Source organism: Mobula hypostoma, chromosome 19 (genome assembly GCF_963921235.1).
Source record: "Mobula hypostoma chromosome 19, sMobHyp1.1, whole genome shotgun sequence".
In the NCBI taxonomy this organism is placed as follows: Eukaryota; Metazoa; Chordata; class Chondrichthyes; order Myliobatiformes; family Myliobatidae; genus Mobula; species Mobula hypostoma.
The window spans coordinates 3,319,936-3,344,359 of NC_086115.1; the positions used below are offsets into that span (position 1 = coordinate 3,319,936).

The 24,424-nt window shown below is 40.2% G+C and overlaps 1 protein-coding gene across 2 annotated transcripts in view; it reads left to right on the plus strand.

Annotated features, from left to right (window-relative positions):
- Positions 1 to 24,424, plus strand: part of xpnpep1 (X-prolyl aminopeptidase (aminopeptidase P) 1, soluble) — a 123,948-nt gene that overhangs the window by 13,943 nt on the left and 85,581 nt on the right. For both annotated transcript variants that reach the window (XM_063071253.1, XM_063071252.1), the window contains 6 exons: positions 1,843 to 1,906; positions 5,959 to 6,063; positions 8,161 to 8,253; positions 8,746 to 8,889; positions 15,733 to 15,828; positions 22,590 to 22,671. In XM_063071253.1, coding sequence (XP_062927323.1) covers positions 1,843 to 1,906; positions 5,959 to 6,063; positions 8,161 to 8,253; positions 8,746 to 8,889; positions 15,733 to 15,828; positions 22,590 to 22,671 — 584 coding nt within the window. The remainder of the gene's footprint in view (positions 1 to 1,842; positions 1,907 to 5,958; positions 6,064 to 8,160; positions 8,254 to 8,745; positions 8,890 to 15,732; positions 15,829 to 22,589; positions 22,672 to 24,424) is intronic.

Sequence of the window (24,424 nt, forward strand, 5' to 3'; positions counted from 1 at the left end):
GCGCAGTCGACGTTTCAGGCCGAGACCCTTCTAGTCCTGACGAAGGGTCTCGGCCTGAAACGTCGACTGCGCCTCTTCCTATAGATGCTGCCTGGCCTGCTGCATTCACCAGCAACTTTGATGTATGTTGCTTGAATTTCCAGCATCTGCAGAATTCCTGTTGTTTGCGTTGAAAAGGACGCGACATGTTCCCCACCAGAGGTGCTACCCCTCCCTGACACCCCATACATGTGTTCCATCAAATGCTGCCTTGAAGGCGGGAGCAATCGTTGTAATCTTGCCTCTGGAATTTGGCTGTTGGCTCCATTGCTATGATAAGTTCTAGAGCTGGGTGGTCCTAGCAAAATGTAAACTGGCTTCAGTGTGTAAGTGCCACATGATGGATTGTCAACCACAACTACCATCACTTTGCTAATAATTGAGCACAGATTGGTTAACAAGACTGGATTTTGATGAACAACACAGATCTAATTGATTTTCTATGCTGCTAGTAATGCTAGGTCTGTAACTTGTCCTTGGCTGGAAGTGCAGCTAATCCTAGAGCATGGCTCTTCAGTGCTATGCTGAAAGGATGTCTGATACTGTAGTGCTTGCTATATATATTGCCCTTGAACGGGGGGGGGAAAAAGCTACAAAATGTACTCGATACAGCCCAGTCCATCACAGGTAAATGTACTGGATACAGCCCAGCCCATCACAAGTAAAGCCTTGCTCACCATTGAGCACATTTACAAAGAGCATGGTCGCAGGGAAGCAGCATCCATTGTCAAGGACCCCCACCATCCTGGGCACCATCTTCTCACTGCAACCATCAGGAAGGAGATACAGGAACCTCAAGTTCCACACCACCAGTTATTACTCCTCAACCACAGGGATAACTTCACTCACTCCAGTACTGAACTGATACCACAACCTATGAACTCACTTTTAAGGACTCTAAAACTTGTTTTCTCAATATTTATTGCAACTTATTAACTGTTATTATTTTTTTCTTTTTGTATTTGCACCGTTTATTGCCTTTTGCCCATTGGTTGTTTGTCTCTGTCGTGTGGGTTTTTCACTTTGTGTTCCTTTCTATTTACTATGAATGCTCATAAGAAAATGAATCTGGGTAGTACGGTATATGGTGATATATATTTACTTTGATAATCAACTTCCTTTGAATTTTTCAGCTATTTTTCCTTCCTATGTCAAATGTTTAATTGTTGACCACCATTCACAATTTAATATGATAGGACTGATCTGGTTAGTTCTGAGGTTGCTTTGCTCTGTCTAGTAAATGCTGTTTTTGTTGCAGGCAAGGTGAGATGGGTTACTCCTGACATCAAGGCAGCTTTTGATGGACTGTGGTATTAAGGTGCTTGATAAAACTGAAGTCAGTGGGAAAACACTCCAATGGTTAAAGTCACAGTAAAGAGATACAGCTAGTCTTAAATATTACTTTCTACTTTTTTAAGCTATTCTCCACTTTAGATGTTTCTTCTCGGATATTGCATTGTTGTATTTTATTTAAAAGGAATCACACAATATTTAGCTGATGATGAACTGGTCAGTTGCATTCTGTTTTATGTTGCCATGTATACTATATTCAGAATCCATCCATTGTCTCAGATTGCTATGGATAATTATGATTTGTTTGCACCCACCGGGCAGCTTTCAATCATAATTGCATTGCCCTTTAGCGGCCTTTTGAGTAATATCTAACTTCTCTGTTATTGAGACTAATAACTGCTTCACTGACCACAGACAATAGCTTTACAATTAGCATAAAGTGGTTGATCTGCATTATATGATTATGTTCTTTGCTGTCTCTGTTAAATTCATGCTTGTTTTTCTTCTTAGAGTGAATATATTGCTGCGTGTGACCGTAGGCGTGAGTTTCTTTCAGGTTTCGATGGTTCTGCAGGTCAGTAAAATTTAGTGTCAAAATTCATGAAATGCTGACATAATCTGATATAAATAGAATATTGTGGCTGAGGTATTGTTTAAATGAATGCACTTTAAATGTATAATACAGCTGTGCATTTCCATGTCTATAAATCCAAAGATGTTCGTGTGTAATTATGATAAACCGTAGACAGGTACCTTGAACTTTGGATGGGTTTCTGGAAAGGAAAACAATAATGAGCAATTCTTTTTGCAGAAAAAGAGGATGAGATGTAACTTTATAGAAGTGTATAAGATGATTAGAGGCATACAGTGCCTATAAAAAGTATTCAGCCCCCCCCCCCCCGGAAGTTTTCATGTTTTATTGTTTTACAACATTGAATCACAATGAATTTCATTTGGCTTTTTTCATGCTGATCAACAGAAAGAGACTCTTTTGTGTCAAATTGAAAACTGATTTCTACAAAGTGATGTAAATTAATTACAAATATAAAATACAAAGTAATTGATTGCATAAGTATTCACCTGCTTTAATATGGCATACGAAATCATCACTGGTGCAGCCAGTTGGTTTTAGAAGTCACATAATTAGTTAAATGGAGATCACCTGTGTGCAGTCAAGGTGTTTCAATTGTTTGTAGTAAAAATACACCTGTATCTAGAAGGTCCAGCTGCTGGTGAGTCAGTATCCTGACGAAAACTACACCATTTCTGGTTGGCTGCCAGTGACTGGTGGTGTTCCATAGGGGTCGGTGTTGGGACCGCATCTTTTTATGCTGTACATCAATTATTTAGATGATGGGATAGATGGCTTTGTTGCCAAGTTTGCAAATGATGGAAGACTGGTGGAGGGGCAGGTCACGTTGAGGAAACCAGTAGGCTGCAGAAGGACTTAGACTAGGAGGATGGGCAAGAAAGTGGCAAATGATATGCAATGTTGAAAAATGCATGGTCACACACTTTGGTAGTTGGAATAAATGTGCAGACGAGGAGAAAATCCAAAAATCTTAAATGCAAAGGTACTTGGGAGTCCTTATGCAGAACACCCGAAAGGTTAACTTGCAGGTAGAGTCGGTGACGAGGAAGGCCAGTGCAATGTTAGCATTCATTTCAAGAGGCCTAGAATACAAGAGTAGGGATGTGATGCTGAGGCTTTATAAGGCACTGGTGAGGGCTCCTCATCTAAGAAAAGATGTGTTGGCATTGGAGAGGGTTCAGAGGAGGTTCATAACGATGACTCCGGGAATGAAGGGGTTATCATACAAGGAACATTTAATAGCTCTGGGTCTGTACTCGCTGCAATTTAGAAGGATGAGGGGGGATCTCAGTGAAACCTATCCAATGTTGAAAGGTCTAGACATAGTAGAGGTGGAAAGGATGTTTCCCATAGTGGGGGAGTCGACAAGACAGCCTCGGGATAGAAGGGTGTCCATTTAAAACAGAGATGCAGAGAAATTTCTTTAGCCAGAGGGTGGTGAATTTGTGGAATTTGTTACCACTGGTAGCTGTGGAGGCCAGGTCATTGGATGTTTTAATGTAGACCTTCATAGGTTCTTGAGTGGACACGGCATCAAAGGTTCTAGGGAGTGGGGCTAAGGAGGGGGGAGAAAGGATCAGCCATGATTGAATGGTGGATCAGACTTGCTTGTGGACTTATGAAGACAAGAACACTCCAGTTAACTCCACAAAAAGGTTATTGAAAAGCACAAGTCAGGAGATGGATACAAGAAAATTTCCAAGTCATTGAATATCCCTTGGAGTACATTTAGGTCAATCATCAAGAAATGGAAAGAATATGGGACAGCTGTAAATCTGCCTAGAGCAGGCCTTCCGCAAAAACTGAGTGACTGTGCAAGAAGGAAACTAGTGAGAGAGGCCACCAAGAGACCTATGACAACTCTGGAGAAGTTGCAAGCTTCAGTGACTGAGATAGGAGAGACTGCGCATACAACTGTTCCCCAGGTGCTTCACCAGTCACAGATTTATGGGAGAGTGGCAAAAAAACTCACATGAAATCTCAGGTAGAGTTTGCCAGAAGGCATATGGGAGACTTTGAAGTCAGCTGGAAGAAGGTTGTATGGTCTGATGAAATCAAAATTGAGCTTCCTGGCCATCAGGCTAAACGCCATGCCTTCAAAAACACATCATCCCTACCGTGAAGCATGGTAGTGGCTGCATCATGCTGCGAAGATGCTTCACTGCAGTAGGTCCTGGAAGACTTGTGAAGGTAGAGGGTAAAATGAATGCAGCAAAATACTGGGAAATCCTGGAGGAAGAAGATTTGTTTTCCAGCAAGACAATGACCCTAAGCATAAAGCCAAAGCTACACAGGGATGGCTTAAAAGCAGAGTTAATGTCTTGGAGTGGTCAAGTCAGAGTCCAGACCTCAATCCAACTGAGGATTTGTGGCTGGAGTTGAAAAGGGCTGTTTCCTTACAATCCCCATGCAATCTGACAGCTTGAGGAGTTTTGTAAAGAAGAATGGGGAAAAATTGTGTCCAAATCTACAAAACTGATAGAGACCTATCCACACCGACTCAAGGCTGTAATTGCTGCCAAAGGTGCATCTACTAAATACTGTCTTGAAGGGGGTGAATACTTATGCAATCAATTATTTTGTGTTTTATATATGTAATTAATTTAGGTCACTTTGTAGAGATCTGTTTTCACTTCGACGCAAATGAGTCTGTCTGTTGATCAGTGTCCAAAAGGCAAAATTAAACCCGCTGTGATTCAATGTTGAAAAACAATAAAACACAAAAACTTCTAATACTAAAATATTTTTTATAAGCACTGTAAACGAAGTGGGCAAGCCAGTACCTTTTTCATGAGAAGATGTAATTTTACAGTAATTGGAGGAATGTATAGGGGAATGTCAGTTTTTTTTTAACCTGGAGAGTGATAAATGTGTGAAACACACTGTACGGAGTGGTGATAAAGACAATAACATGGGGGACATTTAAGAGACTCTCATGGATGAAAGAAAAATAGAGGGCATTTAGGATGTTATAGTAAGTTTTAAGATCGGTACAACGTTGTGGGCTGAAGGGTCTGTTCTGTGTTGTACTGTTCTGTGTATTGAAGGAAAAGTGAAGAGTGAAAAAGTGAAAAGTGCCCCAGAGAAGGTCCAGATGAATTTCATGTGAAGTATAGAACATAGAAAAGTACAACACAGTACAGGATATTGTACCAACTTTTTAACTTGCTCCAAGATCGATCTCGCTCTTCCCTCCTACATAGTCCTCTATTTGTATCATCCATGAATTATTTTGGTAATGAAAAGCTTAATGTGTGAAGAGCATTTGATGCCTTTGGGCCTGTATTTGATGGAGTTCAGAAGGATGAGGGGAGATCTATTGAAACTTACCTGCTACTTAAGGGCCTGGATAGAATAGATGTGGAGAGGATACTTCCATTCGTAAGAGTCTGGGATCTGAGGGAACATGTTCAGAATAACTGAATGATCCTTTAAAATTGTAGTGAGGAATTTCTTTGGCCTGAGGGCAGTGAATCTGTGCAATTCATTGTACAGAGTGCTGTGGAATCACTTATTTATCCTACATATATCAGAATATACAGTGAAATGCATCGTTTGTGTTAACAACCAGCACAACCTGAGGATGTGTTGGGGCAGTCTGCGAGTATTGTTGCACATCCAATGCTGGCATTATACGTACATAATATTCAGCAGAATAACACAGGCAACAACAATAAATCATCAACACACTACTTGTAAAGAATCATCTCTGGTGGATAGTGTAGAACTGTTTTGAGAGGGAGAGGGGCATTCAGTCCATGAACTTGCTCTCTCCAGTGCCCATATTTACTCCAGCACAACTTTAAACCATTTCTCAAAATCAGCTGCTGAACCCGTCAGCAATCAGTTGGTGAGTACATTGTGGTTTGATCTGAGTGTAGGAAATTTGGTGACTGCATAAATGATTTCCCTACTAACTGCACTTTGTGCTTTAGTTGTAAATAATATGGAATGTGCTGAGGGTTAGCAATATGGTTAAGTAAACAAATTTCATGACACGTGCTGGTGATAATAAACCTGATTCTGGTCTTCAGGTACTGCAATTGTAACAGAGGAGTATGCAGCCATGTGGACAGATGGGCGTTATTTTCTTCAGGCTGCCCAGCAAATGGATAAAAACTGGATCCTAATGAAATTGGGTGAGTGATTGCATGTACATTTAGCTTTTAAGAGATCAGACTAATCAATAATTAACTGTATCATGGAGTAGTATAAATTCTGATATAATGTGTAGCGTCCATCTGTACCTCCCCTGACCAGTGAGGGAAGTTAATTGTTCTGAAGTTTATTTCCTTGTGTACTTGCTCATTGTTGTGGATTATAGGTGCATGGAGTGAGCCATTTGGCCCATCATGCCTTTCCTGGCTCTATGAAAGAGCTTATCCAATTTGCCTGCCTTTAGTCCTCTACTGCAGTGGTCCTCAACCACCAGGCCGCAAAGCATGTGCTACCGGGCCGCGAGGGAACGATGTGAGTCAGCTGCACCTTTCCTCATTCCCTGTCACGCTCTGTTGAACCTGAACATAGGGTTGCCAACTGTACCGTATTTGCCGGGACATCCTGTATATTGGGCTAAATTGGTTTGTCCCGTATTTCCCCTGTTAAGGTAGAGCATTCCTATGAAACCTTTTGTGCCAAAATGACGTAAAGTGAAGAAGCAATTACCATTAATTTATATGGGAAAAATGTTTGAGCGTTCCCAGAACCAAAAAATAACCTAACAAATCATACCAAATAACACATAAAACCGAAAATAACACTAACATATAGTAAAAGCAGGAATGATATGATAAATACACAGCCTATATAAAGTAGAAATAATGTATGTACAGCGTAGTCAGGAAGATTAAGCCAAAACCAATTAGTGGGAAAAAAAATCGGCACGTACGCGCATGGGCACGCCACGTATGCCCACGCCATGCATGCGCAAGGCTTCATGGTCATGGTAGTCTTTCTGTCAGCTTGAAGCAGTTTAGTCATTCTCCTGGACCCCTCTGATTAACAAGGCATATTCGTCCACAGAACTGCTGCTCACTGGATTTTTTTTTGTTTTTCACGCTATTCTCTGAAAACTCTTGTGAGAAAATCCCAGGAGATAGCAGTTCCTGAGATACTCAAACGACTATGTCTGGCACCGACAATAATTCCATTGTCAAGGTCACTTAGATCACATTTCTTCTCATTTTGATGTTTGGTCTGAACTACAACTGAACATCTGGACCACGTCAGCATTCTTTAACAAGCAGGTGTAGAAGTGTACCTCATAAAGTGCCCACTATTTGATACCTGCCTAAAATTGTGAGTTGGAATATTTGTGCCGATAGTTGATTTGTTTTTAAATGTGCTCGGAGTTGTCCATGGCTGAGTGGGCAATGACAGATCACGCTGTTGAATGTGAAGACAAAATTCAAGGCTGACTGCAATGCAATACCAGAAGAGTACTGTGCTGTTGGAGGTACCATCTTGTGGAAGATGTATTGAAACCAGAGACTTATCTAATCTCTCTCAAATGGATATAGTAGATTCATTGACAATGTTTTAGAGAAGAGCTGGTGAATTATCAAAGGATCTGAGTGAATACTTCAATCAAGTAACCTCCCTGTATAGACTGATTAATTGAACATTATTCTGTTATTGTAGTGGAAACTTGTCTAGAAGGATGGGGGGAGATCTCATTGAAACTTTTCAGATGTTGAAAGGCCTAGATAGAGTGGATGTGGAAAGAATGTTTTCCAAGGTGGAGAGTCTAGGGCAAGAGGGCACAACCTTAGGATAGAGGGGCGCCCTTTCAAAACAGATGCGGAGAAATTTCTTTCGCCAAAGGGTGGTGAATTTGTGGAATTTGTTGCCACATGCAGCTGTGGAGGCCAGGTCATTGGGTGTATTTAAGGCAGAGATTGGACATGACATCAAAGGTTACGGGGAGAAGGCCAGGAACTAGGGTTGAGGAGGAGGAAAAAGGATCAGCCATGATTGAATGATGCAGCAGACTCGATGGGCCGTTGGCCTAATTCTGCTCCAATGTCTTATGGTAAACAGGCTGTAAAAGTTTCACAATACCTTGAAAGTATGCTTATAACTGAAACTCCAATCTTGAGTGAGTAAATTTGACTGCTGTACCTATTTTATAATAGTTACATAGCTTCAAAGTATTTCTTTAGTTTTAAAGTACTTTGACCAGAAGTTAAGAAAGACACTGTATGGATAAAATTAAGAAAAACACTTTATTTATTTAGGTTTAAAGAGCACACCAAGCCAGGAAGATTGGCTGATAAAGGTATTACCTGAACAGTCAAAGGTTGGTGTGGATCCTTTTATTATTGCATATGGTAAGTAAATTTTGCTTATTACCAATTTATTTTCAGGATTTCCTCTCATTTCCTTGAATTGTCATTGTTCATAAAGGTTATAATATGTAGAACAATCGCGTTAAGGTTTGTGAACCCTTTGATATATTACATCTCACTATTGGGTTTAAGTTTTTCATCACTGTGGTATTAAGTTTTTAATATTTTTTAATGTAGTTTTAAATTTATCACTATTGTTTAATTTGATACTTTCTAGAGAGTAAGGTCTTGGGGCAGAATATGTAGTAAGTGTTTAATACATAGAAACTGCTAGCTTTTTGAAGATAAATTATCAAAGATACTTCATGACATGGCAAGAACTATTACTGTTTTAAATTTTGTGTGTTTAGGCTTTCTGTATGTGTTTTAGCAATAATCATATTTAGATTGGAAATAGAAATGAAAAACATGAAAAGATGGCCTTTAATTTTCTATGTTTTCTGGTGCCTTGGCATACCTCTGCACATTTTCCAGATCAATGGAAAACATTATCTAAAGCACTGAAGAATGCAGGTCATATTCTTGTGCCTATGGAAGAAAATCTTGCTGATACGATTTGGAAGGATCAGCCGAGCCGACCTTGTAAACCTTTGTTAGTTATGGATTTGAGTTATACTGGTAAGTCTGCTATCTTTTGAAAAAACCTTATTTTGAGCTAAAGTTCAATAAAGTTGAAAAAAGATCACTGGTTTTAAGACATTTGGAATTGGTCTGATTTTTTTCTTAATATCTTAAGCCATTCCATGCTGCTATTTTGAATACAGCCCAAAATTTTAAAATGATTTTAATTGTTACATCAAATTTCTATTTCAAATTTTATTCTTTGAATACCACAAAAGGTCACTTTCTGTATCAAGGCAAGTGAATATTTTAGCATGCACATCTATTAATTGTATGTAGAGTCACAGTACACTTTTGCTCATCTAGTTGGTGCCAAGAATTCATCTGCCTGGTTCCATGTACACCTGGACCATAGCTCTCTATACCCCTCCCATGCATGTACCTATCCAAATTTCTCTTAAATGTTGAAATCAAGGCCATAACCACTAATTCTGCAGGCAGCTTTTTCCACACTCTCACCACCCTCTGAGTGAAGAAGTTCTCCCTCATGTTCCACTTAAACGTTTTACCTTTCACTCTTAATCCATGACCTGTAGGTCTTGCGTTTTACTTCTGTCCATCAACTAATTCAAAAATGAAAGGAGTAAGCCATCTCTTAAAACTATTTTCAAAGTCTTCAGGACAAATCAAATGTTTTCATGTGCAGCTACTTTTATGTATTTAAGTCAATCTTAGCAGTTAATGGTTTAGATAATGTGGTAAACTGAATCAGCAAATTTGCAATTACACCAAGATTGGGGGCATAGTGAACAGTGAGGAATGCTCTCAAACTTTGTAGAATGATCTGCCTCAGTTGGACAAACGAGCTGGAAAATGGCAGATGGAGTTTAATGTAGTTGAGTGTGAGGTGTTGCACTTTGTGATTACCAACCTGGGTAGGAATGAGATATGCTTTGAAACAAGGAGTGTCACAATGCATCTCAGAACCAAGCACAGGATCACACAGAACCTCGGAGGGGTTAAACAAACTAGAGGTTTTATTAACAAAAGAGGCAAAGTTGAACTGTAGAACTTACAAGACCAGGCAGCTTCTATGGAAAAGTATAAACATTTGACATTTCAGACCAAAGCCCTTCAGCTGATGAAAGGACTCTGCTCGAAACATTGACTGTTTACTCTTTTCCATAATGCTGCTTTGCCTACTGAGTCTCTCCAGCATTTTGTGTGTGTTACCTTGGATTTTCTTATGTTTGAGAACTTGCAAGGTATTGCATAACTTAGAATAACTTGGCCAGAACTTCACTAGGCAAGGATGAAGATGACCAAGCAATGAGGGGTTAGCACTGCCACCTTAAAGGCACTCCAGAGCATGAAAGAAACTGTGTTACTGGGTTAATTTTCCTAATAACTTTAAAAGGGCCAATAAAGTGAGGGGCTAGTTTCTGTGATTCTAGTTTGAGTGGAAGTTCTTTAATTGAAGGCCAGACCTGCTCTACAGAATAGAATGAGGGACTTAGTCACCTTTTTCTGATGGCCTTGTCCATTTACTGGGCCAAACTCTCTTCCAGGGTCTCCTTGGCCTTGAGCATCTCTGTACAAATTGTTCATCTCCGGGGACACCAACCTCTGCATCCTGATCAGAGAAGAGTGGAGGCTGAATCATAAATTGACATTCGAAGGGAGTCATATCCAGTGATGAATGTTGAGTACCGGGGTGACCTGCTTCCAGACTAAATGGACACTCCAGGGGGATGGATTACTGGACACCAGGCAGCGAAGGATTTGCTCCAAGTCCTGGTTTGTCCTCTCAATCTGTCCATTAGTCTGACGATAGAATCCTGAAGAAAGACCAGATGTAGCCCCAATCAACTTGGAAAATATTAGCCAGAATTTGGAGATGAATTGGGGACGTCTTTCTGAAACAATGTCAGTGGGAAAACCATGTATACAGAAAATCTGGTGCATAAGAACTTCTGCAGTCTCTCAGGCTGTTGGTATCTTGGTTAGAGGAATTTTTCAGCAAGCCTTGGAAAAGTTATCGACCACAACTAACATAAAGGAATGTGATGGGGGCAGACTGGTAATAAAACTTGGAGAAAGTGAGACCAGGAGCATGGAGGAGTGGGTAGAGGTTGAAGAAGGCCTTGAGGAGGGGAATTAGGATCTTTTAACAGGCACAAATGTCACAAGCCTGAATGAATGACTTAATGTTCTTATATATAATGGGCCACCTGTTATCTTAGAAGTGTGACCCCATTTAAGGATCTTAGTTAGATTACAACTCAGGCAGGGCATATGATCAGCCAGGAGGACCACTTACCTTTCACACGGTATAATGGGTTCTAACCTCTCCATATCTAGGGTCTCAAAAATGCATTGGTAGATGATTTATAGACCCAGGAGGATATGTTATAATAAAATTAAAACAATTAAAACAGTGACCAGTGGGCTTGTCAGGAATTCAGTCTTTTCACACCCTGAGTATAAGCCAAGTTCCTACAGTCCGTCCAGAGGATGAATGGGTGCCTAGCCTCCTCAAACCAATGCCACCATTCCTCTAGTGCCAACTGCACTGGCAAGAGATCTCTATTCTGATGTCGTAATTCACCTCAACTGGTGATGGAAAAATAGGCACAGGGATGAAGTTTCTAGTCAGCAGTGGATCTCTGAGATAAAATGGCACCCACTTCAATATCAGAGGCAACTACCTCAACGATGAGTGGTAGCTCGGGATCAGGTGGATGCAGAATTAGGACAGTAACAAAATGGTTCTTCAGCTTTTTAAAAGCTGTCTCAGCCTCCGGGGGCCAATAGAAAGAACACTGATGTCTTTTTGGTCATATTTGTCAGATGGGCTGCTATTGACCTATAGTTTCAAATAAACCTCCTGTAAAAGGTTGCGAACCCCAAAAACTGTTGAACTTTTTTAACAGAAGTAGGTGGAGGCCAGTCTTGTACTGCACGTTTTTTTTAGGATCCATAAGAACATTTCCTTGCGAGATGACAAATCCCAAAAAAGAAACTTTGAGGATGTGAAACTTACTCGTCTCGAATTTCATGAACAGGCAATTCTTTAACAGGCACTGAAGAATCTGTCTTGCATGCGTTACCATAAAGACCATAAAATATAGGAGCAGAATTACGTCTGTTGGCCCATTGAACCTGTTCCACAGTTTCATTATGGCTGATCCATTTTTCCTCTCAGCCCCAGTTTCCTGCCTTGCCACCGTATCCCTTCATGCCCTGACCATTCAAGAATCTTATCAACCTTTGCCTTAAATATACATAAAGACTTGGCCTTCACACCTGCTTGTGGCAAAGAATTCCACAGGTTCACTACTCTCTGGCTAAAGATATTCCTTCTCATCTCCGTTTGAAAAGAATGCCCCTCTATTCTGAGGCTTAGTCCTCTGGTCTTAGACTCTCTCACCATATGAATCATTCTCTCCACATCCACTCTATCAAAGCCTTTCATCATTTGATAGGTTTCAATTAGGTCACTCCTCATTCTCCTGAATTCTAGTGAATACAGGCCCAGAGCCATCAAACACTCTTAATATGAAAATCCTGGAATCATTTTTGTGAAACTCCTTTGAACCCTTTCCAGTTTCACACATTCTTTCTATGATAAGAGGCCCAAAACTGCTCACAATACTTAAAGTGAGGCCTCACTAGTGCTTTGTAAAGTCTCAACGTTACATCCTGGATTTTATATTCAAGTCCTCTTGAAATGAATGAGTGCTAACATTGCATTTGCCTTCCTCACCAAAGACTCAACTTGCATTTTAACCTTTAGGGAATCCTGCACAAAGACTCCCAAATCTCTTTGCGCCTCAGCTTTTTATATTTTCTCTCCATTTGGAAAATAGTCAACCTTTTAATTTCTTCTACCGAAGTGCATGACCATACATATCCCAACACTGTATTCCATCTGTGATTTATTTGCCCATTCTCCTAATCTGTCTATTTCCTTGTGTAGCCTCTCTACTTCCTCAAAACAACCTGCCCCTCCACTTATCTTTATAGTATCTACAGACTTTGCAACAAAGCCATGAATTCCATCATCCAAATCATTGACATATAATGTAAAAAGAATTGGTCCCAACACAGACCCCTGTGGACCACCACTAGTCACTAGCAGCCAACCAGAAAAGGCTCCCTTTATTCCTACTTTCTGCGTCCTGCCAACCAGCCACTGTTTTTTCCACGTTAGGATCTTTCCTGTAACACCATGGGCTCATAACTTGTTAAGCAGCCTCATGTGTGACACCTTGTCAAAAGCTTTCTGAAAATCCAAGTACACAACATCAACTGATTCTCCTTTGTCTATCCTACTTGTTATTTCTTCAAAGAATTCCAACAGATTTGTCAGGCAAGATTTTCCTTCGAGGAAACCATGCTGACTATGGCCTATTTTATCATTTGCCTCCAAGTACTCCAAACCCATATCTTTAACAATTGATCCAACATCTTCCCAACCAGAGGTCAGACTAACTGGCCTATAATTTCCTTTCTTCTGCCTCTCTGCCTTCTTGAAGAGTGGAGTGACATTTGCGATTTCCTGTTTTTCCAAACCATTCCAGAATCTTGCAAGATCATTGTTGATGCCTCCACAATCTCTTCAGCCACCTCTTTCAGAACCCTGGGGTGTGCACCATCTCGTCCAGATGATTTATCTACCTTCAGACCTTTCAGTTTCAAAAGAACCTTCTCTCTAGTTATTCCAACTTCATGCACTTCTGCCCGCTGACACTCTCGAACTTGCGGCATACTGCTAGTGTCTTCCACTGTGAAGACTTATTCAGTTTGTCCGCCATTTCCTTGTTCCCCATTACTACCTCTCCAGCATTGTTTTGCAGTGGTCCAATATCCACTGTTGCCTCTTTTTGCACTTTATATAAACGTATATCTGAAGAAACTTTTGGTATCCTCTTTAATATTATTGCCTAGCTTGCTTTCATATTCCATCTTTGCCTTAATGACTTTTTTAACTACCTTCTGTTGGTTCTTAGAAGCATCTCAATCCTCTAACTTCCCACTAATTTTTGCTCCATTATGTTCCCTTTCTTTGGCTTTTATATCTCGTTGGCTTTGATTTCTCTGGTTAGCCACTGTTGTGTTATCTTGCCTTTATAATACTACTTCCTCTTTGGGATGTATATATCCTGTGCCTTCTGAGTTACTTCCAGAAATTCCAGCCATTGCACTGCCATCATCCCTGCCTGTGTTCTTCTCCGATCAATTCCGGCCAACTCCTCTCTCCTGCGTCTGTAATTCCCTTTACTCCACTGTAATATTGATACATCTGACTTTAGCTTCTCCATCTCAAATCTCAGAGTGAATTCAATCACATTATGATCACTTGCCTTAAGGGTTCTTTTACCTTAAGCTCTCTAATCAATTCCGGTTCATTGCACAACATCAATCCAGAACAGCTGATCCTCTAGTGGGCTCAACCACGAGCTGCTCTAAAAAGCCATCTTGTAGGCAGTCTAGAAATTCTCCTCTTAGATCCTGCACCAACCAGATTTTCCCAATCTGCCTGCATATTGAAATCCTCCATGACTATTCCAACATTGCCCCTATTGCTTGCATTTTCTATCTTCCAGTGTAATTTGAAAACCACATCCTTACTACTGCCTGGGTTTTTTTTTCACCCTTGTAGTTTCTTAGCTCTATCCACAATGATTTGACACCTTCCAACCCTATGTCACCTCTTTGTAATGATCTGATTTCATTTTTTTTACCCACAGAGCAAAGTCAACCCCACTGCCTTTCTGCTTTTCCGTTCAATACAATGTGTATCCTTGGACATTAAGCTCCCAGCTATAATCTTCTTTTAGCCGTGATTCAGTGATGCCTGCAGCATCATGCATGCCATGTTGTAGCTCTGCTACGTCATCTACCTTATTCCATATACTGTGCACATTCAAATACAACACCTTCAGTCCTGTATTCACCTTTTCAATTTTGTCTGCTTTTTACCTTGCAACTCATCCTTTTGACTGCAACTTTGCCCTATAATGCTTCTCATAGGAATTCAAAAAAATCAAAATATCGTTGCGATACACAAACATGAACTTTTTAAGCATTCCCCTCAATGTCATAAATAAATGCCTGAAAGACGACTGGAGTGTTGACCAGTCCAAAGGGTATTACCAAGTATTCATAATGACCTGTCATGGTATTAAAGGCTGTCATCTTAAAGTGAGACTTTGGATCATTGGCCTTCAGGAATCAGGGCACTGAATGCAGGAGTTGGGATGTTACACTGAAGTTCTATAATACATTGCTGAGGTGGAATTTGGAGTATTGTGTGTAATTCTGGTCACCTACCTAACAAAATATATCAATAAGATTGAAAGAGCGCAGAGAAAATTTAGAAAGATGTTACTGGGGTTTGAGGACCTGAGTTATAGGGAAAGGTTGCATAGATTAGGACTTTATTTCTTGGAGCATCAGAGAATGAGGGGAGATTCGATATAAATATACAAAATTTGAGGGGAATAGTTAGAGTAAATACATGCAGGTTTTCTTCACCTGAGGCTGGATAACACTAAAACCATGGTCATAGGTATAGGGTGAAAGGTGAAATGTTTAAGAGATGAATTTGTTTTCAGTGCTATGATATTTTGTGCTATCCTTGCCTGACAGTGTAGACTTGAGTTTCCTCCACTCAAGTACAAAGCTTGAGTAATAGTGATTTTATAAATTAATTTTGTCCATTGAACTGCAAGATCCCAGATGTGAGCCCAGAAGTTTGTTTTGTACCTGATGACCCCTAAGGAAATGACTAAACCAGTGAAGATCGGTTTAAGTTTTGAGATACAATGGTGCTGAGTGTTGTTGTGAAAGTACGATTTAAAATTTTCAACAATTGTGCTTTTAACTTCCTTTCAGGTATGTCGTGGCAAGACAAAATTGTGCAACAGCGTGCAAAGATGGCAGAGAAGAATGCCAGTTGGCTGGTGATAACAGCCCTTGATGAAGTTGCATGTGGGTACTCTTTCATTATTTGAAGTTATTGTTACTTTTTAAATTATAGAACAAAATATGATAATACTGCTTGTATTCATTTATACAACGTACGCAACACAGGAAGGAACCATTCTACTCCACTGAACCATGTTAATGTTTATGTTCCACAAAAGTCTCTTGCCCTATTTCCTCACATTGTACTGGTATTCCTTTCTCCTTCAAGCATTGATAAATTTTCTCTGCCCTTACTGTTTTCTTAGCAGCTTCATGTGGGAGCAAATTTTACATTTTATCAATAAGTAAAGTCTTAATTCCTTAAGGAATTGGGGTCAATGTTGGGGGTAATTTTAGACGAAGTAAGTTCCTACAAATGGTGGTATGATGGCACATTGACCCATACAATCTGTAGTTTCTTTCTTTGTGTTTCTCTTTTTTTCCCCTTCCCCTTTTTACTTCCCTTCATCCTTCCTTTATATTCAATTTCCGTAGTTAAAAGTGACATCTCGTCCAACAATGGCTTATTCCCAGGACAGTTCTTAATAATGTACAATGTTCCTCAACTTGTACATTGTAGTGTTGGCTTGAAAATTGTTCAAGCATTAGAACAAAGTTGGAATTTTCAACCTTCTGATGTTCGGATGGAGATGCTCTGTTTAGACTACACTGACATTGAGTGGTCTGATGGATAATGAAGATGTCATTGTGTTACTTCTGCAAAAACCAAAATCCTTGTAGGCAAAATTTTATTTTATATGAGCATTTAATATCTTGTTCCAGGGTCCATACGTACCTCTATTTTTCATTTACTTTATCTCACTTGAGCTACAGTACCACCAGCTCTTTTCAATTATGGAATACTTTTCAAGTGGTGGGAGGTGAAAATGTCTTAAATAAGAGTTCAGTTTTGCAGGATAATTCTCGTGAGTCTAGACAGCTGGGTGTAGGAAGTCACACTTGATCATTTCTGTTTAATGGATGAAAGAGCATTGGCTATACATGCTCTCTTCCTGTTAATCAGTTCATTGACTGCAGTGGATGAGAGTGTGTGGAGGTAAGCATAACTGGCAAGAGATTCATTTTTAGGGCCTGCAGTCAGTGTATATCTCCCGTAGCTGTCAGTGTGATATCCTGGCAGGAAAGTTTAATAGAGCTGTTAGGGAGGATTTAAACTAATTTGGCATGGGGATGGGAACCGGAATGATAGATCGGAGGAAGGGAAAAACAGAAATAAATCCAAGATAGTGAGCAGTAAAGATGTCAGGAAAGACAGGCAGGTGATGGGGCAAATTTGTAGCCATGGGGATGAGTTGCAGTGCAATAAAGTTGCAGTGAAATCAAAGCGAAAAGTATCAAATACTGGTCTTAAGGTGTTGTACTTAAATGCATGCAGCATAAGGAATAAGTTGGATGATCTTGTCGTACAGCTACAGATTGGCAGGTATGATATTGTGGCCATCACTGAGATGTGGCTAAAGGATGCATGTCTGTGGGAGCTGAACGTCCAAGGATACATGGTGTATCGGAAGGATAGGAAGGTAGGCAGAGGGGGAGGCGTGGCATAGCTTTATTGGTAAGAAATAATGTTAAATCATTAGAAAGAGGTGATATAGGATTGGAAGGTGCAGAATCTTTATGGGTTGAGCTAGGAAATCGCAGGGGTAAAAGGACCCTGATGGCAGTTATTTATAGGCCTCCAAACAGCTGCAGTGATGTGGACTACAAATTACAACAGGAAATAGAAAAGGCTTGTCAGAAGGGCAGTGTTTTGATAATTGTGGGGGATTTTAACATGCGAGTGGATTGGGAAAATCAGGTCGGCACTGGATCTCAAGAGAGAGAATTTGTAGAATGTCTGTGAGATGGCTTTTTAGAACAGTTTGTTGTTGAGCCCACTAGGGGATCGGCTGTACTGGATTGGGTATTGTGTAATGAACTGGAGGTGATAAGAGAGATTGAGGTGAAGGAACCCTTAGGAGTCAGTGATCATAACATGATTGAGTTTACTGTGAAATTTGAAAAAGAGAAGCCAAAATCTGATTTGTCAGTATTTCAGTGGAGTAAAGGAAATTACAGTGGCATGAGAGAGGAACTGGCCAAAGTTGAATGGAAAGGGAGACTGGCGGGAAAGACGGCAGAGCAGCAGTGGCTGGAGTTTATGCGAGAAGTGAGGAAGATGCAAGACAGGTATATTCCAAGAAAGAAGAAAATTTCGAATGGAAAAAGGATGCAACCATGGTTGACAAGAGAAGTCAAAGCCAAAGTTAAAGCAAAGGAGAGGGCATACAAGGAAGCAAAAATTAGTGGGAAGACAGAGGATTGGGAAGTTTTTAAAAGCTTACAAAAGGAAACTAAGAAGGTCATTAAGAGGGAAAAGATTAACTATGAAAGGAAGCTATCAAAGAGGATACTGAAAGCTTTTTCAAGTATATAAAGAGTAAAAGACAGGTGAGAGTAGATATAGAACCGATAGAAAATGATGCTGGAAAGATTGTAATGGGAGATAAGGAGATGGCGGAGGAACTGAACGAGTATTTTGCATCAGTCTTCACTGAGGAAGACAATAGTAGTATACCAGACACTCCAGGGTGGCAGGGAAGAGAAGCGTACGCAGTCACAATTACGACAGAGAAAGTACTCAGGAAGCTGAATAGTCTAAAGGTAGATAAATCTCCCGGACCAGATGGAATGCACCCTCGTGTTCTGAAGGAATTGGCTGTGGAGATTGTGGAGGCATTAGCGATGATCTTTCAAAAGTCGATAGATGCTGGCATGGTTCCGGAGGACTGGAAGATTGCAAATGTCACTCCACTATTTAAGAAGGGGGCAAGGAAGCAAAAAGGAAATTATAGACCTGTTAGCTTGACATTGGTGGTTGGGAAGTTGTTAGGGTCAATTGTCAAGGATGAGGTTACCGAGTACCTGGACAAGATAGGCAGAACTCAGCATGGATTCCTTAAAAGAAAATCCTGCCTGACAAACCTATTACATTTTTTTGAGGAAATTACCAGTAGGCTAGACAAGGGAGATGCAGTGGATGTTGTATATTTGGATTTTCAGAAGGCCTTTGACAAGGTGCCACACATGAGGCTGCTTAACAAGATAAGAGCCCATGGAATTACGGGAAAGTTACATACATGGATAGAGCGTTGGCTGATTGGCAGGAAACAGAGAGTGGGAATAAAGGGATCCTATTCTGGTTGGCTGCCGGTTACCAGTGGTGTTCCACAGGGGTCCGTGTTGGGGCTGCTTCTTTTTCCATTGTACATCAATGATTTGGATTATGGAATAGATGGCTTTGTGGCTAAGTTTGCTGACGATATGAAGATAGGTGGAGGGGCCGGTAGTGCTGAGGAAACAGAGAGTCTGCAGAGAGACTTGGATAGATTGGAAGAATGGGCAAAGAAGTGGCAAATGAAATACAATGTTGGAAAGTGTATGGTTATGCACTTTGGCAGAAGAAATAAACGGGCAGACTATTATTTAAATCGGGAAAGAATTCAAAATTCTGAGGTGCAACGGGACTTGGGAGTCCTCGTACAGGATACCCTTAAGGTTAACCTCCAGGTTGAGTCGGTGGTGAAGAAGGCGAATGCAATGTTGGCATTCATTTCTAGAGGAATAGAGTATAGGAGCAGGGATGTGATGTTGAGGCTCTATAAGGCGCTGGTGAGACCTCACTTGGAGTTCTGTGGGCAGTTTTGGTCTCCTTATTTAAGAAGGGATGTGCTGACGTTGGAGAGGGTTCAGAGAAGATTCACTGGAATGATTCCAGGAATGAGAGGGTTAACATATGAGGAACGTTTGTCTGCTCTTGGACTGTATTCCTTGGAGTTTAGAAGAATGAAGGGAGACCTCATAGAAACATTTTGAATGTTGAAAGGCATGGACAGAGTGGATGTTGTTTCCCATGATGGGGGAGTCTGGTACGGGAGGGCATGACTTAAGGATTGAAGGATGCCCATTCAGAACAGAAATGCGAAGAAATTTTTTTGGTCAGAGGGTGGTGAATCTATGGAATTTGTTGCCACGGGCAGCAGTGGAGGCCAAGTCATTGGGTGTATTTAAGGCAGAAATTGATAGGTATCTGAGTAGCCAGGGCATCAAAGGTTATGGTGAGAAGGCGGGGGAGTGGGACTAAATGGGAGAATGGATCAGCTCATGATAAAATGGCGGAGCAGACTTGATGGGCCGAATGGCCGACTTCTGCTCCTTTGTTTTATGGTCTTACAGATATGATTTTCCAAGCTTTGTCATTTGAGGTTGATCAGTGGCAGGAATGACTTATTCTTGAATTTTGGCAAAGAGAGTAGATTGCACTGGTCCACTACCATACTGGGTGAGTACAAATGCAGGCAGTATAAATGTGATGGAACTTGGATTCTTCTGTATTTACATTGGGTAATACATCTAACATCAAGAAGTTAAGTTATTAAAATGTGAACTCTTCACTTAACTCACACCAATTCCTCAACTTCAATCCTTTGCCTATGTTGATGTCTGCCAAATGTTTCAAGTGATAAAAAGACCATAAGACAAAAGAGTAGAAGTAGGCCATTCGTCCCATTGAATCCATTCCATCATGCCTGACTCACTTTCTTTCTCAACCCCATACCCTTCCCTTCTCACCCTAGCCTTTGACACCCTTATCTATCAAGAACCTATAGACCTCTATTTTAAATATACCCAATAACTAGGCCTCCACAGCCATTTGTAGCAATGAATTCCACAGATTCAACACCTTCTGGCTAAAGTTAAAGGAACGTCCTTCTATTCTGTGGCTGTGCCTTCTGGTCCTGGGCTCTCCCACTACTGGAAACCATCCTCTGTACGTCCATTCTATCTATGACAGGGATGTGTGGTGATAACCCAAGTAATGCAGAGACACTGAAGTGGATTAAACAGTTCAATGAATATTGATAAGAACTGTGCAGAACAAAAGGAAAAAATAATAAATGTTAGGCCAACGAGATCATTAACTAAAACTCTCAGACCAAAGCTAACACCAACACTGCGGCCTGTAAGTAGTAACTTAAAACTAAATTAATTCTGCTCCTTTACAATGTCAATCTCAGCTATAGTCTTCTTTCCTAGAATGAGGGCTAAGGTAAGCAAGGAGCGTAGCTGGTGCTGTGCTTTGATGAAGACTCAACAAGATTGAGACGAAAGGAAGGGAGTTAAATACAACCACTAAGAAACTAATTGACTGGAACGTGCATACTCAAGGGCGTGATTGCCGACCCCGTTAGACGTCAGCCTGTAAGGGTGCCCAGACTCCATGGTTCTGACAATCTGGGCTTTTCGGTAGGTTTAAATGATATCCCGATCATTCTTTTAAACTCCATTGAATACAGGCCTAGACCTTCTCTGGTCTCTCTCTAATGCCAGCACATCTTTTCTTGGATATGAGGCCCAAAACTCACATTACTCCAAATATGGTCTGACCGATGCCTATAAAACCTCAGCATTATATCCATCTATATTCTAGTCTTGTTGAAATGAAGGTTAACATTGCATTTGCCTTGTTTACTACCAATATATTATGCATCAATTCTGCAATGAATAGTTGGCATTTGCAATGTATTTATAGCGTCTTATTTAATAGCAATCTATACTTTTGTTACTCTGTATAATGCTTTTCTTCAGTATTCATAAATTGTTAAATCCCATTTACAGCTCTGCTGTGAGACCATTGCAGTGCTTGTACTTTGTCATTGGTAGGTGCTGCAACTTGTATATCTTTTATTCCAGTGATGCATAGGCCATTTGTTTGGTATTGCATCTGACAGTGATTTTGAAGTGTTTAATTTCAAGCTATCAGCACTGTAGGATAAATGATCCGTAGAGTTTGACTGAACATCTAACCATTTAAATCATAAATGGTAATTGATCAAATAATCTGAAATTAAAATATCCTCTAGCGTTCATGACCACAAAATTATTAGATTATCATAAAAAATGGTTTGTTCATAGGATCATTAATATATGGTGAGACCTTGGGGTGCTAGTCTAAAGCTCCCTGAGAATAGGGTGAATGGGGTAATGAAAAGAGCATTTGGTAGAGGCATTGAGTATGAGAGTGTAGGTGTTGCAGTTGTACAAGCACTGATTCAGTAGCACTTGCAGTATTGTGTACAGTTCTGGTCCCACAGTACAAGAAAGATGTGACAGCAATAGAGAGAATGCAGAAAAGGTTCACCAGGATGTAATTTGGTAGTTGTAAGGTGAGACTGATCCTGCTAGAAATGTGGGAGGTTGATGTGTTATCTTTACAGAGCTTTAAAAAAATTGTTGAGATGCCAAGATAGAATCTTTGTGCTGGTCTAGGGGAGTCTGAAACTAGAGGGCCCAGTTTAGGTTAAGAGGGGAAAAATTTCAAGGAGATCTGAGGGGCAAGTTTTTCCACACAGAATGGTGAATATCTGGAACAAGCTGAAGAAGGCAGATACAATTACAATCTTTGAAAGCCATTGGATACATGTATAGCAAGGGCATAGAAGGATGTGGACATCACAGTTGCTGTGGTTAACGTGGGCAGAACGGGCCCCTCTCTATGAATGCTTTAGGATTCTAACAAGTGCTGCAAACAGAGCCATAACTGGAACATGTACGTTTTTGAAACAGAAAAATGGTTATTATCTGTGATTTTGAGATTTAATATGGTAAATGAACAGGAGTTTGTGCACTCAGTGGAGATATTCAGCAAACCCAATGTCTGTTTAGTCTTCAACCTTGAGAAAGTTCTTCTCACTTTTCATCTTCTATTTTGTTTCTTTCCACAGGGCTGTTCAACCTTCGTGGCTCTGATATAGACTACAATCCTGTCTTCTTCGCTTTTGCTATCATTGGTCTAGACTCCATCAGGTAACTCAGTTACAAAAAGTACCTCACATTTTACATTACCTGAAGACATTGTTGCATAGCTTTTAAATTTATTTCTAGTGTATTTTTCTAAGACTGTAAAATGCTTCATCTTATTAAACTTTTATGGCTGTGACTTTAAAGCTTCAAAATTATACACTTACAGAGATGGTCAACTCAGCAGGGATCTAGAGGAGATATTCTGATTTCAATAAAAGGTAATTTTAGTGTAAGTGTTTAAATTTGATTGGCTATCATGAAGTCGATGACACAATAGACTCTTAGCAGTAGGCTGAAGACAGTTTTGGAATTGAGAGAGGAAATGGGTTCTGTCTAGTTAGCAAGTTACTATAATTATAATAACTGTGATAAAGCCATTATTGTCGTGAATTTCACAGAATTGTTGAGGTTGAGAGAGGTGGGGCAGAATTATATCAGTACTTTGAGGAAAACTCAGGGGATGGGTCTAACTCAATGGGACAGATATCTTGCTTCATTGGCTGCCTCCTGTGCAGTCTAATTCTATGGCATACATTTAGAGCTACCTTATATAGGAGAGACCAATAGCCGCAGGCCTGGAGTTAATATATATTGGTTTCTCTATGTAGCAAAATAGTGTAGTAAGACTAGTAGAATTGGAAAAATGCAATACAATATACATTACCTTCCATCTAGTACTTTTAGACTATTCAGAGTTTAAAAAAATTCTTTCAGACTAAAAAAACACTAACAATTTCAAGCCAATTACTGCCCAAATAAAATCCTTAATGTAAAGTACGTATTTTAAATATTTTGAGCACCTTAGATGTATTTTAATAGGCATTTATTCATTGAAGAGAGTGAATCTAAATCACCATTGCAGCTGTAACATTTGTCATATAACCTGAGTTTTTTAAAATCAAATTTTGGCACAAACATTTCCCAAGCTCTCCAATTTCCTATACCCACATTTAAACTGCATTCTGCTACTGCAGGCTAATTATGTGAATATATTGTCTGTCAAATACATTTCTTATTATTTTTTTCATTTACTCTCTGTTTGTGTCAGTATTTATTATCCTTTCATAATTGCCCTTGAAGTGATGATGGGATGTTACCTTAAACCATCACTCTTTGTGTAATGCTCTGATTTCCTACGTATTTTCTCCAAAAAAAAACAATTTTCCTTTTTTATCTTCGGGAACTTATTTTGTCAAATATAGTCACATCTGCACTCGGGAGGTGGCTTTCATTTCCAGACATCATAGATGTCCTCGTTCAAAGAATAGAATTTCCCTTTCTCTACTATTGATGCTGCCTTCACCTGCATCTCCTCCATTTCCTGAACATCCGTGTGCACCCCATCTTCCTGTAGCCTTAACAGTGATAGAGTTTCTCTTGATGTTACCTACCATCCTATGAGCCTCCGCATCCAACGCATTCTTCACAGCATCTGCCCTATCAAAGGGGTGATACCACTAACCATATCTTTTAACCCCCCCCCCAAAAAAAAGGGATTGCTCCCTCTGCGATTCCCTTCCCCATTTGTCCTGATCAGGACCCCAAGCAGTCCTTCTTGGTGAAGCAACACTACATCTGAGATCTGATAAAGATTGTCTATTTTGTCCGGTAATCATGATGCGGCCTTCTCTACATTGGTGGGAATGTAGAGAATGCTGTAAATTGGGGGACTGCTTTGTCGAGCTCCTCCGCTCCATAGGCTACAAGTGGGACTTTCCAGTGGCCAAATATTTTAATTCTGATTCCCATTCCTGTT